A 16,814-nucleotide genomic window follows, 5' to 3' on the forward strand; every position below is an offset into this window, starting at 1 on the left:
AGCACAGGTTCCTACATTACATGTCAACTAATTTAATATGCTTGTTTGAGCTGAGCACCACAAAGTTACTAATGATAAACTATGATAAAGTTTTATCATCAAATAGATGAAATGCACACAGTATCACACTTAAACAATACAAAAGAAAGCCTAAATCTGTTCCTTCAAGGAAGATTAAAATGTCGCTTGATTAGCATAATCAGGACGATTCCCAACTTTCTTGCCAGTTTTGTTTGGCAGGCAGGAATCCCTCCATCTTGAGATGGAGCAATGCCCAACACAGATGTTCTGAAGGTCTCATATGTAGCAGCTGGTGCAGTTTGTTGTTACATAACTGCAATTTCATTTTGTACAATATTTAGAGTGGAGTAACCCAACAGCCCTTGGCTTGCCAGATTTCCAGTGACATTTTCAATCGCATGATTTTAAGGCAAGGGGGTTTTGTGCCTTTTTTTTTTTTTAATCAGCCCTCAGTCATTACAGTTCCACTTCAGTTGAGAAATACATTATTAGCTAACAGCACTTTAATGACTGCTGACTTATTCAACTATTTGTTTGGAAATAAGAAAATGAACACTTTTAAAATAAAATTTTCTTTTTTACATTCCTTACTTCTTCAAGAAGTGTTGTTGTCTGTAAATGTCTGCTTTCCAATCCTCTTCTGTCATGACCACCATTACACTGACACAAAATCATTTCTTTAAATTTGTGACATGTCTCTAGCATAATATTACTTGGTGCAAAATGTTTTCCATTAATGCATTTTATCTTTCTGCAAAATTACAGCTAGAAATGACACAATTATTTGATATTTTGAAAACCAGCTATTTTTATAATGCAGAACTTTAGCTATTTAGCATCACAGAAATAAAAATTACTTAGATCTTGAAGTTATTATCAAGGTTTTTTTGCTTTAACAAGAAAAATAGAGTTGGTAAAGGAAGCAGTTAAAAAAAGCTGATGCGAAGAAAAGGAAGAAAGAGGCAGATCAATACAGCTTCTGGGTTTTCTTTATACAAACAGAAAAATGAATAATCTATTAATCTTGGTATATCAATCAGTCTGGCACTCTCAGTCCTCTCATCCCAAGAATACAGGCAGACAAAATCAACCCCTGCATTGCTCCGTTCTAGACAGCCCTCATGCTTCAGGACTACCTGTGCGCTACAGCTTACTTGTCCTGGAGAAAAACACCAGCACCACCAAATTCTGTGTGATCTTGGAAATTAATTCAACAAGATTACAAGTTTAACTGAAATTGCTCTGTAATCCCATTGCTAAATCTTAGTCCTAACTACAATCCTTCCTTCAACTTTGAGATTATTCACAACATACATTATATATGTGAGCACACATTTGCCCCAAAATGCCCCTAACAAGCCTACACATGAGGAACACAAATGCTGATTCTGCCCTGCATTTTTTTCATGTTGCATACCAAAGACATGTGAGGGAGAAGGAAGCTGATGGAGAGAATAACAATATGATGTTGTTTCATATTCTTATCTTCTCTGAAGAGCAAGAATGGAAAACGTATTTTACAATATTTTTCTATATATCTTGCCAACTCTGTTTCTCAGCTAAGAGTTCAGTGATCCATTCATTTCATCCACCAGAACAAATGCTAGCACATGGAGCATCTGGTCTCCATCAGGCCAGAGGCTGAAGACCCTAACGTTTCTTAACTGAATCTGACTTCCCATTAAAAGAAAACACATTCAACCATTTCCAAACGGAAGGCAAGGAAAGAAGATATTGGGTAAGTAGAGATAGGAAATCCAGTGAAGGACAAGTCTGGCACTCATGCCTTTCTTTCTGCTTCGCTGCTTAATTACTTAATGGAATTTAATTATGTTTAATGCAATGAGTTCTCTCTAATTTATAATTTATTCATTTTCAAGAAAAAGACAAGCTGGTGAGGAATTTGTCACTCACATTGGACTCAGAGTCTCTTTAGTTCAGAAATGTGCACAACATGTGGCTAACAGTTAATTAATGAAAAAAAATTGGTAGGTCATTTTGTTTGCTCGCAGTCTTCAACACCCATAACCACGGGGCCTAGACATACATTCTTCTACAACAGTAATTTAAAACGGAGCTTTTCTCTCTGGGTTTTTTGTGTTGGGTTTTTTTCAATCTGAAGGACTAACTAGTGCATCTTTTATTATCTGCTATTCATTGGCATTCTTTTTGCAACCTAGCTACCCCTACACAGACCTGTGTTCTTATTTGAATTCTGTTTAGTATGAAGTGCAATGCTTAATCACTTTCTCTCAACTAAAAACATAGTATTCCCCAGTCATCTGAAATACAGCAGCAGTAATAAGGTAGATATAGATTTGACTGCAGGCATACCAGTTTTTACTACTGTGATATATGCTGAGTTAATCTGCAATATTATTTGCAAATGGAATAACCTTGAAATTTGCTTTCATCTTATGCTGCTTCTCAGTCAGCTCTGGCTTTCCTTCTGTTGATGTTGGAATAAAGACAGAGTCTTGAATATCACTGTGAGAGAAAGGTGAGTACAAAGCAAAACAACCACATCTCCATCAGTGTATTTCTCCTTTTTTTCTTCTAGCACATTTTTTTTTCTTTGTATAAAGCAACCATGGTCCTAGTCTCATCCTCAGTCTCTCCTATTGACACTGCTCCAAAGCTGTTTTCAACACTCTGGGCTATCAACCAACAGACAAAGGAACTTAACAATACTTTATGAATAGCACATGTAGTTAATCTTTTGTTTTTTTTCCTTCTTGTAGCACATGCTTGTCTTGTACAGAAATGTGCTTAAGAGCAACATTTTCTCTTTGTAACCTTTTTACTGAAAGACAAGTATATCTAAGTAGCAGTTCTGTAGCATATTAATAACATAGAGGTATGTTATGTCTCTACTTCTTTCCTGGGATATGCAAAATAAATACTTCTTGTGTTACAGAAACGTCAAGGATTTCTTAGCTCAGGAGCTCTCTGTCAGCCCTTTCTGGAACTCCAGCTTTGTATTGTACGTAGCACTTCACATCAATGCTTTTAGGCTCTGGAAGCAAAGAAGCCTTTGCTTTTCAAGGTACTTTTTGACAAACTCTGAAGACAAATAAGCTCTTGCTCCTCTGAAGAGATTCTTGGAGGGAAGTATTAGCAAAACTGGATAAAACAGAAAAGAGCTATCATTGTAACAGCATTCTTCTCTTTGCCAGAGCGACGGTTTGGAATAACTACCAAGTCACAGTCTGAGCCTTTAATGACAATCTTCTCCTTTGACACTTTAGATTTTGACACGCTTATCTCAAAATAGAGCAAACAGATAAATTGACAATATCTGACAGAATTCAAATGTTTGCTAATGATACAAAGCTTTTTTATAACTATTGAATAATCACAATTAAAAGGATTGATATTTCGCTAAATAGTCTCAGGCTAGCAATTCATTTCATTAGTCCCGATGTAGTTAAAAATAAAAGGAGGGGAAATAAAATTACATACACAAAAGAAAACCATTCCTTGATATGTTAATTTGTTAACTAATGAAAGCATTCTAGACGTTGAATGGCCTTCTTCAGAAAATATATGCAGTTTTTACTTTAATAAATGGTTGCAAGGGAGTCTAAGTTAACACAGATCATAGGCCAAAAACTTGGATACTCACCTAAAAAAGTGCATAGGTTCAAAAAAAAAGAAAGCCCTTTCTTCCTGGGGCTCTTTTTCACATCCTTGTGTAAGCTACCCACTTAAGACTTTCTCAATATCCTTTAAACTTTAATATATGCAGTACAAAAATATAGGAGCTAGGAAAAAAGGGGTTATAAAAAAGTTTTAATCTTTTTTTTTTTTTTCCCTACATGAACTCTTCTTCTACTGGGGAAAAAAAAGTTTGGATGTAACAGCTTCATTTTCAATTCCAAGACAAAGTATTTATTAAAAACAGAAAAAGAGAGATGTCAGAACAGCAAATAGCTTTACTAAGGCACACATTTATTCTGCCTAATACATTTGTATGTCTTGAATGTGGATAATCCCAATCACGCATGAGTGTCTTGAAAACAGCAGCCTTCATATCATACCTGCCATCATCCTCCCTCTTCTTTTCACTTTTGTGTCTTTTCTCTCCATTGCACTTCTTCCCTCTGAATTCACGTGTGTTTGTATGCGCAAACATTCCTCACTGATCCCAGACAGCCCATTTTGGATCGAGTTGCAGTTAGAAAATAAGTCCATATTATGATAGTATCAATCAATGTTCAAGGACACGTGAATTGTATGAATAGTCTCTTTTTTTAAAAAATGTAAAAGCCAACCTTTTAGTTTATATTCTCAAGGAAAGCAAGATATGCTCATGTAGGTATGAACGTGCATGCATGGTAGAGGGGAAAAAATGAGACAGGAGGAATGCAAGAGTGACCACGTTCCAAAAACACAACTTTAAATTATCTATCATAATTTGCATGGATAATTAAGCTTTTATGTGAGCAATTTCCCTGGTTTTGTAATAGAAGCTAGCTACATACACCTTTTCTAATCAAACTGACATGGTTTAAAAAAAGAAATCTTTCTTCATAGCACATATCTGCACTTCAGCATTCTCCATGCAGTCTGTAAAGCACTCCTACAGGTAAGACTGGAAAAGGGGAAACATAACCCCCATTTTTAAAAAGGGAAAGTAGGAAGACTCGGCGAACTACAGGCCAGTCAGTCTCACCTCTGTGCCCGGCAAGATCACGGAGCAGATCCTCCTGGAAACTACTACGCTAAGGCACGTGAAAAATAAGGAGGTAATTGGTGACAGCCAACATGGATTCACTAAGGGCAAATTGTGCCTGACAAATTTGGTGGCCTTCTTTGATGGGATTACAGCATCGGTGGATAAGGGAAGAGCAAAGGACATCATCTACCTGGACTTGTGCAAGGCCTTTGATACTGTCCCACACAACATCCTTGTCTCTAAATTGGAGAGACATGGATTTGATGGATGGATCACTTTGTGGATAAGGAATTGGCTGGATGGCTGCACTCAGAGTTGCAGTCAACAGCTTGATGTCCAAGTGGAGACTAGTGACAAGTGGTGTTCCTCAGGGGTTGGTATTGGGACCAGTGCTGTTTAACATCTTTGGTAACGTAGACAGTGGGATCGAGTGCACTGTCAGCAAGTTTGCCAATGATACTAAGCTGTGTGGTGCGGCTGACACACTGGAGGGAAGGGATGCCATCCAGAGGGACCTTGAGAGGTGGGCTTGTGTGAATCTCATGAAGTTAAACAAGGCCAAGCAGAAGGTTCTGCATGTGGATTGAGGCAAGCCCAAGCACAAATACAGGCTGGGCAACGAGTGGATTGAGAGCAGCCCTCAGGAGAAGGACTTGGGGGTATTAGCGGATGAAAACTGAATGTGAGCGAGCAGTGTGTGCTCGCAGTCCAGAAAGCCAGTTGCATTCTGGGCCGCATCGAGAAGTGTGGCTAGCAGGTTGATGGAGGTGATTCTACCCCTCTACTCTGCTCCTGTGAGACACCACCTGGAGTACTGCGTTCAGCTCTGGAGCCACTGACATAAGAAGGACCTGCTGGAATGAGTCCAGAGGAGGGCTGTGAAGATGATCAGGGGTCTGGAGCAGCTCTCCTATGAAGACAGGCTGAGAGAGTTGGGGTGGTTCAGCCTGGAGAAGAGAAGGCTGCAGGAAGATCTTATAGCAGGAAAGCTGGGGAGGGACTTTTTCCAAGGGCATGTAGTGATAGGACAAGGGATAATGGCTTTAAACTGAAAGGGGGTAGATTTAGATTAGTAATTAGGAAAAATTTCTTTACTGTGAGGGTGGTGAGGCACTGGAACAGGTTGCCCAGAGAGGTTGTGGATGCCCCATGCCTGGAAGTGTTCAAGGCCAGGTTGGATGGGGCTTTGAGCAGCCTGGTCTAGTGGAAGGTGTCCCTGCCCATGGCAGGGGGTTTGGAACTAGATGACCTTTAAGGTCCCTTCCAACCCAAACCATTCTATGATTCTATGATTACTCAGACAGCAATGTTTATGAAGCTCAGAGAACATGTACACATGGCCCCACGGGACAGCCTGGCATGCACACTATCACTGCCGAGAATCAAATCAAGCCTCCCGCACAACTTTTTTTTCCTCACAGGTCTTTCAGACATTGTGCTGGCTTGCCTTATAGGCCAGGCTATTTGTCTCTCCTTGACTGCTCCAGCCCATTTTATTTCTTCAACAGCTTTAAGGCCAAGTCCTTCTTAGAAAGAGGCAGCATCCCCCTCTATTAATCTCCAGGATTGTACTCTGGAAGATCCTGTCTCCAAACCACTACAGTATTACCAAGGGCAGGGGCACTCATGATCCAAATATCTATTGATTGGAGAGGGCCCATCCAGTGTACATGTACACAGACATACTTCTTCTGGTTGCCATGTATCTATCGTGTAAATTCTAGGCAGAAATACAGGCACAAGATGAGGGACATCTGCTGCATTCCTGCGGTTGGCTTCACAACATACAGACAGCAAGCCTGATGCATCCAACATGAACTGGGTTCCTGGGCATGTGTTGCTACCAACATGTGCCAGCAGCCCTGCCCCCAAGGATTCCCAGTGCTGGAGCAGCAATGCCTCACACTTTCAATGCACCCATCAGCATTGGTGCTTGGGGGGAGCCTGTCTCAACCCTGGGGTCAGTCTGCACCAATTCCCTCTGAGTCTTACTGACATGGGTTCCTACCCTGTCCCTTGACAAATCCGTAGTCCAGAGAGCTTCGCTCTGAAAGTCCTTACCTTCTTCTGAAGGTCTGATTGTGCCATGTGTAAATGTTCACTCATCAAGTAGTTCACTGTTATCCACTTGAGTGATGAAAAAGGAATCTAACGGGCCTGAGATTTATGATTTCATTTCAGACAAGTGCTATGGCATTGAACTTAAGGTAACATGGGTGTCCTACAGCTTCATAAGTTACTCTATTCATTGTTTCAGACATTTTTTCAGCTACTGAAGTAAGACCCACTACCTCCTGAACCTAAGGAACATTTTCAAACTCTATTAAAGACACAGAATTATAAAAAAAAATCTTGTAGAGCAGCAGGAGCTAACCAATTTAAAGAATAATTGTATGGTTTTGTGAACAATTTTGCCACTTCATTCTTTGGCTCCCTCAGAACATTTGCTTGCTCCAGTGAGTTGCTACCTTTAAAGTACTTATTTAACACTTCCTGCTCTAATGCTGCTTCAACTGTATTATGTGAAGAGAGTTAATTAGGAAAGAGAGCAAAAGAGAATTACATCACTGTAATAACAGTACTTGGCATTTAGTAGCATCTTCAGTTTGAAACTCTCAAAGAGATTAGTAATTATCACTTAAATAATTCTCACAAACTACTAAGAAGTAAAAACACTCTTAAGTTTATGCTTTGCTAAAGACCAAAGCTAGGAATAAGGCTCCATGTTCTCAGGTCTGTACCTTAACTACTATACAACTGTCCATCCTTGCCTTTCTTTCTTTTAAAGTCACAGAGAGACAGAAACAAGTAAAATTTACAGGTAGCCACCAAGAATTTTTTTCCAGATGTCACATCAGGCTGTCAGCAGTGAGCAAGAATGTAGGTTGATACTCAATTTAAGAATAAAGAAGGGATATAAATGTCCTCAGACTTCTCTTCCACATGGAATATATTACGTTATATTATATTGCAACTTTATATGAGCAACACTGTCTAAGGCACACTGGACAGATAGGCAGGCATGGTAAATATCCCAATCAATTATATTGTCATTGTTTATGAGGCAGAAATCTATAATGCATCCTTGATACTGTGTCACTGATCATAACTGGTCTTTAAGAAAGAGAAAGTTGAGTTTGAGGTATCTCAATTTATTAAAACCAATAAATTAAACTACATGAGCATGAACACTCCCTCCTATTTCTTCACAAACTCTCACACATCTAATTGTTCTCAGACTCCCAGAAAAAGCACCAAAAATGCTAAATGAAATTAGACAATGAAAAGAGAGAGTCTTCCAAAGGACTTTAATTACCAGCAGGCAAGATGGATCTCTGTATATGATGGACCTTAGCCTGCCAACCTAGCCTACCAAAGGAAAAACACTAGTGGCTGAAATCCCACAGCTGCTGCCACCACAGCTGCTCCTGCCATGAACCTTCCCATTGCTGCTGCTCTGCTACTTCCCATTGAGCTGCCAGGAAAGTTGTAGCAGCAACAGAAGCCAAAGCAATAGCAACAGCAGGTCTCTCATTTTAGAGAGCATTTTGCATTAAGTAGCTTCAGTTGCGAATACTAGACTGCTTTTTCATTGGACAGTTAAAAGTGAATCTGCTATTGCTTAGACTAACCACACAAAAATAGCTTCTTAAACATCAAGCAGTTAGAATGAAAGATTGTGACTTTTTTTTTTCCCTTCTACACATCAACCAGCTCTCCCAGATACTCCTGATCACAAAGAAACACCTCTCCCCTTGCTTACCTTCTCTCTACTCTGCCTTTATTTTTCCAGCCAGTTGTTCTCCTTACAAACCAGTCCTTGCTTCTTAGTTTCATGTCCTACAACCTCACAAAGTGTTTGGCCCACCTAGTTCTCTCTCCCCTACTTGTTTCTTCCACCTATTCATTTTCTGACCCAAGAGTCTCACTCTCTAAATCAAGTACCTTTTGCTTTCTACACTGCACAGCCAAGCACTCCACTCCTGGCACTTCTTACTTCTCCCTCCTGCACCAACCACTTGCTGTGGCATCCAGATTGTCCGTGTGAACTCAGCTTCACAGAACCTGATGGTCCCTGCAGCTCATTATCTCCTGGGAAAAACTTGATGGTTGTTTTCTTAGCCTAGACACTTCCCTTCATAATGCTACTTTTACTCTTAACATTAGCTGAAAGCATGAAACTCTAGAATTAACACAAAACCCATGATATTTTCCTATTATGCGCATCTCTTCTTATTATGCTTCATCATTAGTTGATGACACAAGAGACAAGTCACCTCTCTCTTTTTCTGCTCCCAATCTATGCTTGTCTCATCTAATCAGCACTTCATGCTAGTGACTCCCTTTTATTATGTGCTTAATACAGTGCATAGCACTGAGAGGCCTAGATTTCTACTGCATCCCTATACCCAAATAACTATTATTAGCCCTTTTTTTCAGCTACCATACATTTCACCCCCAGATTCACCTACTGCAGTAATTTTTTTATAGTCTTCCAGTTACTCTATAAACTAAGGTTTGGTTAAGGTTGCTGCAGACAAATGACTTGATCCTTCCATCATCATTAAAGCCTTTATATCTACGAAATGGTGATACATGCCTTAGGAAATACTGCTTTCAGGAGACTACTTTGACAATTAAAATATAGTGGTTATAAAAAGCTAACTAGGCATTTTCAAGCACAGACCTCGAGGCAAGACCAGAGCCTTGACTTTGGAATCACATTCTGCTCCTAAATTTCAAGGCCAGGTAAACATCTTCAGCCCAAACTCAGCCCCTTCTGCATCCCTTGAGTACACCCCTTCTCCTATTAGTCAATATTGCTCTTACAGAAAGAAAAAAAAACAACAAACACATTAAAATCTCAAAAGTGGATGACTGCTGCTCTGGAAAATCTTTTTTCTTCTTCCTTCAAAGCCCCTATCTTTCACTCATTACATATGGCTGAAAGACAATAGTCATCTGAAATATGAAAGCTCTCCTAGTACAAAGGTGACCACACAAGGCTAAATGCAATAGGACTAAAAGCTTTTCTCCTTTTGTGTTTGCTGTGTGGGAAAAGAACCAAGGATTTGTTGAAACAGCAATCTGACAAAGAGAGAGAGAGAGAAAGAAGTAACAGCTAATCATCCCTCCCCACTAAAAGACTAAAAAGAAAATTGAGACATTAGAAGAGAAATCCTTGCATATAAAATAGCAGACATTGCTAAATCCACTTCGCATCATGTATTAGCTACCCTTTAGATGGTGGTCAGAAAAGTCAAAATCTCTCCTTTGTTCACAGTTTCATTATTATTACTCTCCTTCTACATCACTCCCTCTGTTTAATAGCCTGGGGTCAGGCCCCAATTTACCAAACTGCACATTGTTAACTCTATAATGTATTTACTTCTTTCTGCCTTCTCAGCACAATATTACCACCCAGGCATTGCAGAGAATATATAACGTATTACAGTCTGCAGTATGACTTGCATACTTAGTCAATAAATAAAATACGGAATACTTACAAAGAGCTTACACCCATCAAACTGAATACACAACATATGATTTTATCATATTCAGCTGTACTTTCTAAAAACAGTGTTAGTTTTCCTCTTTTTTGTTGTGCAACAGAATATGACTAGCCTTTTCAGAGTTTGACAAAGGATGAAAACCAGGAATCTCCCTTTCCAGCATGGCCCACAAAAAAGGCTGTCAAAATTGCAGTTTTTATGCTCGCCTTGGTATGGGGACTCTTAGTTTTCTTAGGGAGATCCCCTGACAGTGGAAATGACAGGTTCTACACTCTGCAGCAGCTCCACAGTAGGAAAAATTGTTGTTGCTCCATTCTAAAGTATTCCTTATCAAGGACATCACAACTGCCCTGCCACCATGCTCAGCTCAGGGGTTAAACAAAACAGGTTGGTCCTGGGCCGCCTTCTATCTAATAGTCCAAATTAACCACAATTTTGACAAAAATGGATGACACTAAAGTTCCTATGACAACAAAAATCTGAACCCAGTTTTTTGGTTATTGCCAGCTTCAGTAGTCTGTTCATTTATCAATCACTTAGTCGTGGAGCCTGCAGATTGGCCATGTCAAAGCTTTTGCTGACTGCTAATTCTCTTAGGTGATGTATATTGCACAAATAAGAAAGCTACATTAAAATGCCAGCATTATATACAGCATGACATTTTCCATTCTCCCTGAAATGATATATCATAGTCATGTTCACACTCATTCAGCCTCCTGCGCTGTAATTTATTGGGAAACTGTTCCATAATTGCTAGTATGACTTTGACAAGAATTATATGATGAGAAGATTTCAGTCATTAACCATCTAGAAATATCAAGTGTTATCCTCATTTATGACAATGAAAGCTACGTTGACACTTCATCCAGTCACATCACTTTCCATATCCATACATATTACCCCTTGAGGAAGGCTGCTTTTCTCCTAGTTGCTATGAAGAGTCCAAGGAGGCAGCAAGACAGAATCTTCAAGCCTTTTCAAAGTAAAACCCAACAGCCCCTGAACCAAAATCCTCTACCCCCTAGCTATCACTGCATTTGGGGAAAGCCTATGAAAACCAAAACATATACAAATAATGCCACAAGTAGAGAAAGAAAATAGAAATACAATTGATATCATATATGGTATGATGGAGCTGGTTGATTTACTGTGTCAACATGCACAAAGGAAACATTTGTATGTTTATTTCCCTGGATATAGTACCATTGCACCTCACGCTGTGTTGCATGCTGTAGCTCAGTTTCACTGCAGAAGAAATTGCCCATCAATTCATTCTCCCGGATATTTCTCTGCCTTTAACACTGAAAGCACTAAGGCAAAAAACCGAATGCCTAGCAGTATCCTTTCCAGTCCACATTTACATGCCTAAATATACTTGTTAAGCATCATCAGACTATATTGGATCAAAGAGAGCTCTGGATGCATCACACCATCAACCTCTTCAGCATTAGCTTAAAATCATGTTTCATGTTTCAGTGACCAAATATGGACTTAAAGTTAAGCATCCATTTCATTGTGATGACAGGTATACCTTGCTCTACTCCGTTGCTATGGTAACAGATATGGTAGCCATTAAGATTTATGGTAAAATGTATTCCCAAAAGGTAATTTTTTTCATCCTCACTTGCATGATCGTACCAACCTACCTAATTACAAAGAGAACTCAGAGGATATGCTCTTAGCTGAGCTCAGCAGCTCCTACAAGTCTTGCATTCACCTTCTTTGAGTTTAAATGCAGGAGATAAAAATATACTGATGCTTTAAACAAAAGATGTGCAAGTCTTGCTCCAGACGGAAGTAATGAAAAATTAAGAGGAGATCATACGCTAACCAGGACTTAACTGAATACAGCTATCCCAAATCCTGTACAGCATGAAAGGGAAAATATTTATCACCTGTGAGAACATCATTTTTGGCTTCACTGAAAAGCAATGGAAATTATTAAAAAAAATCCAGACACATTTCCTGCCTGTTACTGAACACACATCAGAATTCTTCTCCTGGTTTAACATTTTAAATATACCTTATGGTGAGACTATTTACATTCAAAGCTGCAAATGTTACAGTTTTCATCAAAATTCTCAGTTTTCAAAATTTTTATAAGTCAGGTAAGGGAAAAAAACTACTTCAGCAGCAGCTGAGAAAATAGTGTCACAGCTGGCACACAAGTAGCTGGGAAAATGTTCTTAAGCTACAGCCATTCAAGTAAAAGCATACCACAGCAAACAATTATTTAAGTTCTCTTCCTGTCTCTTTTCCTTGTCAAGCTGAAAAGAAGCCAGTATTGCATTAATGAAAATATTTTCACAATATTTTAAATTATAAAGTTGTTATATTCTTACATTTTGTACTTTTCTTTTTTAAACATGATGGTGTTAAACTAACGTAGAAGCTGATTTAGTGTTCAAGGTTTCCATGGATCAAGGTTTTAAAGTATGTTTCTCTTCTAATCAAATTTTCAGTATCAACCTTTGCATTTGTAAATATACATGTAACAACTATCTGGAATCCAGTGGGTAGGTCTGATACTTTCTGAAGTGCTCCCACTGATGCTGAGGCCAGACTGTACACCCAGCCCTCAAAAAAACACAGGAATGCCTAAGATGTTTCGAGGGAAAATAATACAGCCCTCATCTGAAAGGGGTCCTGGGGACAAGATGTATTACATCCACATAGACAAGGGTCTCTTGAAAATGGTAGTCTAACATAACTGAACTAGTACTATATGACATGGGACAATCAGTGTAAATCTGTGGTAAACCAAATAATATTTAAAATGTTAGGTGCTTCCAAAAGGGATGAATAGTATGATATTTAAATTGAATTGAAATATCACCTTGTAAAAAGATAATACATCTCTGTAGTTAGATTTACAAAAAGAGGTATTCCCAGAGGGCACGAAACAATTTGAAGCAACTGTAGGTTCATGCTGCCAAAGAAACCACTTCCTAAAAGACTTCAGAGCATGTTTCCTACTTGTCCACGTGATTATATCCTTCCCACTCAAGCACTACACATAGTGCCCATGTTGCTTCTGAATTTTTTTCAAACTACTTTAGAAAGTGGAAAAAAAAAAATTTTAAAAAAATCAACAGTTCTCAGCTATAGTGATATCATCCAGTGCTATAAGCAAGTAAATTCAGAGCTAGCAAGAAGTAACAGCCAGGAATAAATGAATCATTTCACCAGATGTTACAAACGTCTAGATCTTTTCCTTACCTGCCTCCTGTCTCTCTGAGACGATGATGAAGAGGAGGCACTTCTATGGGATGGAGTGGATGTTTTGTGAGCTGGAGATATGCTCTTCTCCTCTGAACTCATCTTTGCAGCAAACTTGTAGTAATGATCTTGTGCTCTTGTCACTCATGTACAAAAAGGCAAGGGATAGTCTTCTGCATCCTTCTGTTTCACAGTTTATGGACAGCCAAAGAGGAATTCAATCTCAGCTGAACTGCACCTTAATAAAGAAAAATGTGAGAGAAAGAGTGAATGAACACCCTCACTCCAAAGTAGCTCTGCAGCAAAGAAATCTGTTGACAGTCACTATTTAATCCAACACATCTCCCAGTTTTTTACCTCCCTTCCTAACAACTATCCAGTACAAACACAAATACATTGGTCTGCATTCTCACAGAAGATGAAGGTGGTATTACATTATTTCAAAAACCCCTAGGAAAGGCTCAAGGAATTTACAATTCTCAGGCAAAGACAAGGGGTCATTATCCTGTCTTGCATAATATCATAACATTATCAAGTAACTCTTTAGGACTGCCTGTACAACACAGATACCACTGAACACCCCATTATAACCAGTACTTCTTAAAAATCCTGCAGTTAGAAAGGACTCTGCAAGTTGGTTTTTAAAAGCAGGTCCCTCTTTCAAAGATGGTGGCCTCACTGAAGGGGTAGACAACCCAGTTTCACGCATCAGCACCTTTCACATGGTGCAGAGCTCACCATGCACTCATATCTTGCTCTCAAAAATGACTGAAAGGTAATACAAAATGTTTTGACCAGAAAATACTTTCAGCCACAAGACTGTGGCCAGGGGGTATTAATCTTTTCATCTGGACAAAAACTTCAGCATGTTTCTTGAATCCCAGGTACAAAAAAAATGTATTGATGAAGGCAGGAGCTACCCAGGGCCTAACTCAGATACTCTGGGCTGCCATGTTGCGTGCAGCGCCCAGGTCTGGCAGCGCGGGGCTGCAGGGGCGGCCGCTGTGAGGAGGGGCTGGACCTGCCCCAAGGTGGACACAGCTGGTTCCAGCCGGCTCCGCAAGGGCCCCACCGCAGAGCACAGCTGAGCCGTCAGAGAAAAGATGTTTAAGCAAGGGCAGAAAACACCATAAAGGCAGAGGAGGAGGAACAAAATAAGTGACAAACAACCCTGTGAATACCAAGGTCAGAGAAGGGGGAAGGGGAGGGGCCCCAGGCACCAGAGCAGAGACTCCCCTGCAGCCCGTGGAGGAGGAGGAGTCCTGAAGGAACTGCAGCCCGTGGAGCACCCACGCTGAGCAGATTTTTCCCTGAAGGACTGCAGCCCGTGGGGAACACACATCAGAGCAGGGGAAAAAGCGTGAGGAGGCAGGAGTGGCAAGGAAAAATTGCTACCTACTGACCACAAACATCACCCCCTGCCCCGTGCCACTCAGGACAGGTGGAGACTGGAGGTGTCAGGAATGAAGGGGTGAAGCTGAACCTGGGAAAAAAATGGGAGGAAAGGTGTTGTTTTAATGTCTTTCATTTCTCTCTACCCAAATCTATTTTAATTGGCAATAAATTAACTTTCCCTAAGCTGAGTTTTGCCCGCAACAGTAATTGATAAGCAGTCTCCCTGTCTTTATCTCAACCCATGAGCTTTCTCATCTTATTTTCTCCCCTCATGCCCCTGAGGCAGGGGGGAGTAAGCGGCTGGGTGGGCATTTGGCTGCTGGCCAGGGCTAACCCACCACAGCTACAGGGGCCATCCTCTTTACTGTTCACTCAGCTGCTGCTATGTGTATTACCTCTTTGCGAGTATTAGATGCTTTCTCTCACCTACTTTTCTCCACCCAAACTTCTAATTTCCATCCAAGAACAGAAAAATAGATACTTAGAGCAGCACAGAAGGCATCTGTGTTAATGAATAGTCAAATACTACCTGTCAAACACTATCAAAATGTTGCAGGTTCATCACCAGTACATCATGACAGTTCAGGAACGGAGTTATAGTTCTCAATGTTTAACAGATTACTTTGATCTTGCTTCAGCTGATAGATACTGTGTCTGATCTTCCATTAACCTTGGATAAAATGGTTCTCTGAATGATATTATCTGCTTGCCGCTAGCATCTATCTTCTCCACCGCCCCCTCTCTAATTTTGAAGTAGTGCCCTTCCACATACACTGTGATGACAGCACACCAAGGGTCAGTACAGCACAGCTAGCTTTAGATGGGCATGGAGAAAGGTGTTGTCCTGCACAATGTTAAAAGAGATCAGAACAAAAATATATTAACTAACACTCAGACATGACTGCAGGCTCAAGAAATTATGACATATTGAAGACAGAGCTCTAGCTTCTCCAATCACAACGGATATCCATGCAAGAATATCATCCTGAATCCAGATGCTCACACAAAGGCAGCTAAATAATTACTTATGCTGTGTGTTGTGGCCACCAGCTTTTGAATACTGCACCCTAACAAACACCCTTTTGCTGGAGCTGAGATCTATGATGACTCATACGTGACAGACATCTTTTCTGCTTGCTGTACTATGGAAAGTGGAAAGACTTCACTTTATCAGTTATCAGCACTTTTGCAAGTACAAATTTCATCCATATCTTATGGATGAGCTTCCATCTCCATCAAGGAGTCTCCCATAGAATGACAGATCCCACATAATATCCACCGAGCCCACACAGCATCCCAGTGGCATGACTGGGAGGACATGGCTGTTCCACCAGCAAAAGCTGCCCACACAGCCTGAACATCTTGGCAAATTCTCTATTCTTTTCAGGATGACAAATTCCTGCTAGAAAAAGCCTAAGAAGATGGATTGTGCTGGAGCTGCTAGAGCCAGCTACAACAAGACAGAGGTTGCAGGAAGAAAGAAACAAGCTGCACAGCACATTTGTTTCAAGACTTCAGAGAGAAAACATAATGAAGTTGTACCCAAAGAGAGGCTCTTCCTTCTATCCTAGCATACCAGGGACTGCTGATCTAGTTTAACAGCATTTTCATATCCTACAAATGCATCAGGCAAATTTTAGTCGAAGAGGTATGCCAACAGTGACATCTCAAGGTCTATGCAATTTTCACATAAATCAAAAATCAAGTTACAAAAATTGGAACACAAAAATTATAATCCAAGTTCACAAAGCTGTGCAGAACAGTTGAGTTATTTAATAGCTAAAAGGACAAATTTTCAGTCACTTTCAGCTATGGGGTCACTGAAAATTTTTTAGCAGAGCACCCTTCGGGCAAATGAAAACCAAACTCTTTTTAAAACATCTAAACTTCACTCAGTTGACTCATGTGGAAAAATTTATGTTTAGTATTGGCACAGGAGGACAGTGATCTAGCACTTCAAGCGTGTTTTTAAGGCTCTCAGGAAGCGG

The 16,814-nt window shown here is 40.0% G+C and overlaps 1 protein-coding gene across 9 annotated transcripts in view; it reads right to left on the reverse strand.

Annotated features, from left to right (window-relative positions):
* OSBPL6 (oxysterol binding protein like 6) overlaps window positions 1-16,814 on the reverse strand; it is a 111,660-nt gene that overhangs the window by 48,862 nt on the left and 45,984 nt on the right. For 8 of the 9 annotated variants that reach the window (XM_030019105.2, XM_030019111.2, XM_030019112.2 and 5 more), the window contains one exon: window positions 13,432-13,669. In XM_030019105.2, the coding sequence (XP_029874965.1) occupies window positions 13,432-13,533 (102 nt within the window). In that variant the 5' untranslated portion in view covers window positions 13,534-13,669. Of the gene's footprint in view, window positions 1-13,431; window positions 13,670-14,834; window positions 14,915-16,814 lie in introns of all 9 variants that reach the window. The other variant, XM_030019106.2, reaches the window with a different exon arrangement.

The sequence above is a fragment of the Aquila chrysaetos genome, chromosome 6 (genome assembly GCF_900496995.4).
Source record: "Aquila chrysaetos chrysaetos chromosome 6, bAquChr1.4, whole genome shotgun sequence".
Lineage (NCBI taxonomy): Eukaryota > Metazoa > Chordata > Aves > Accipitriformes > Accipitridae > Aquila > Aquila chrysaetos.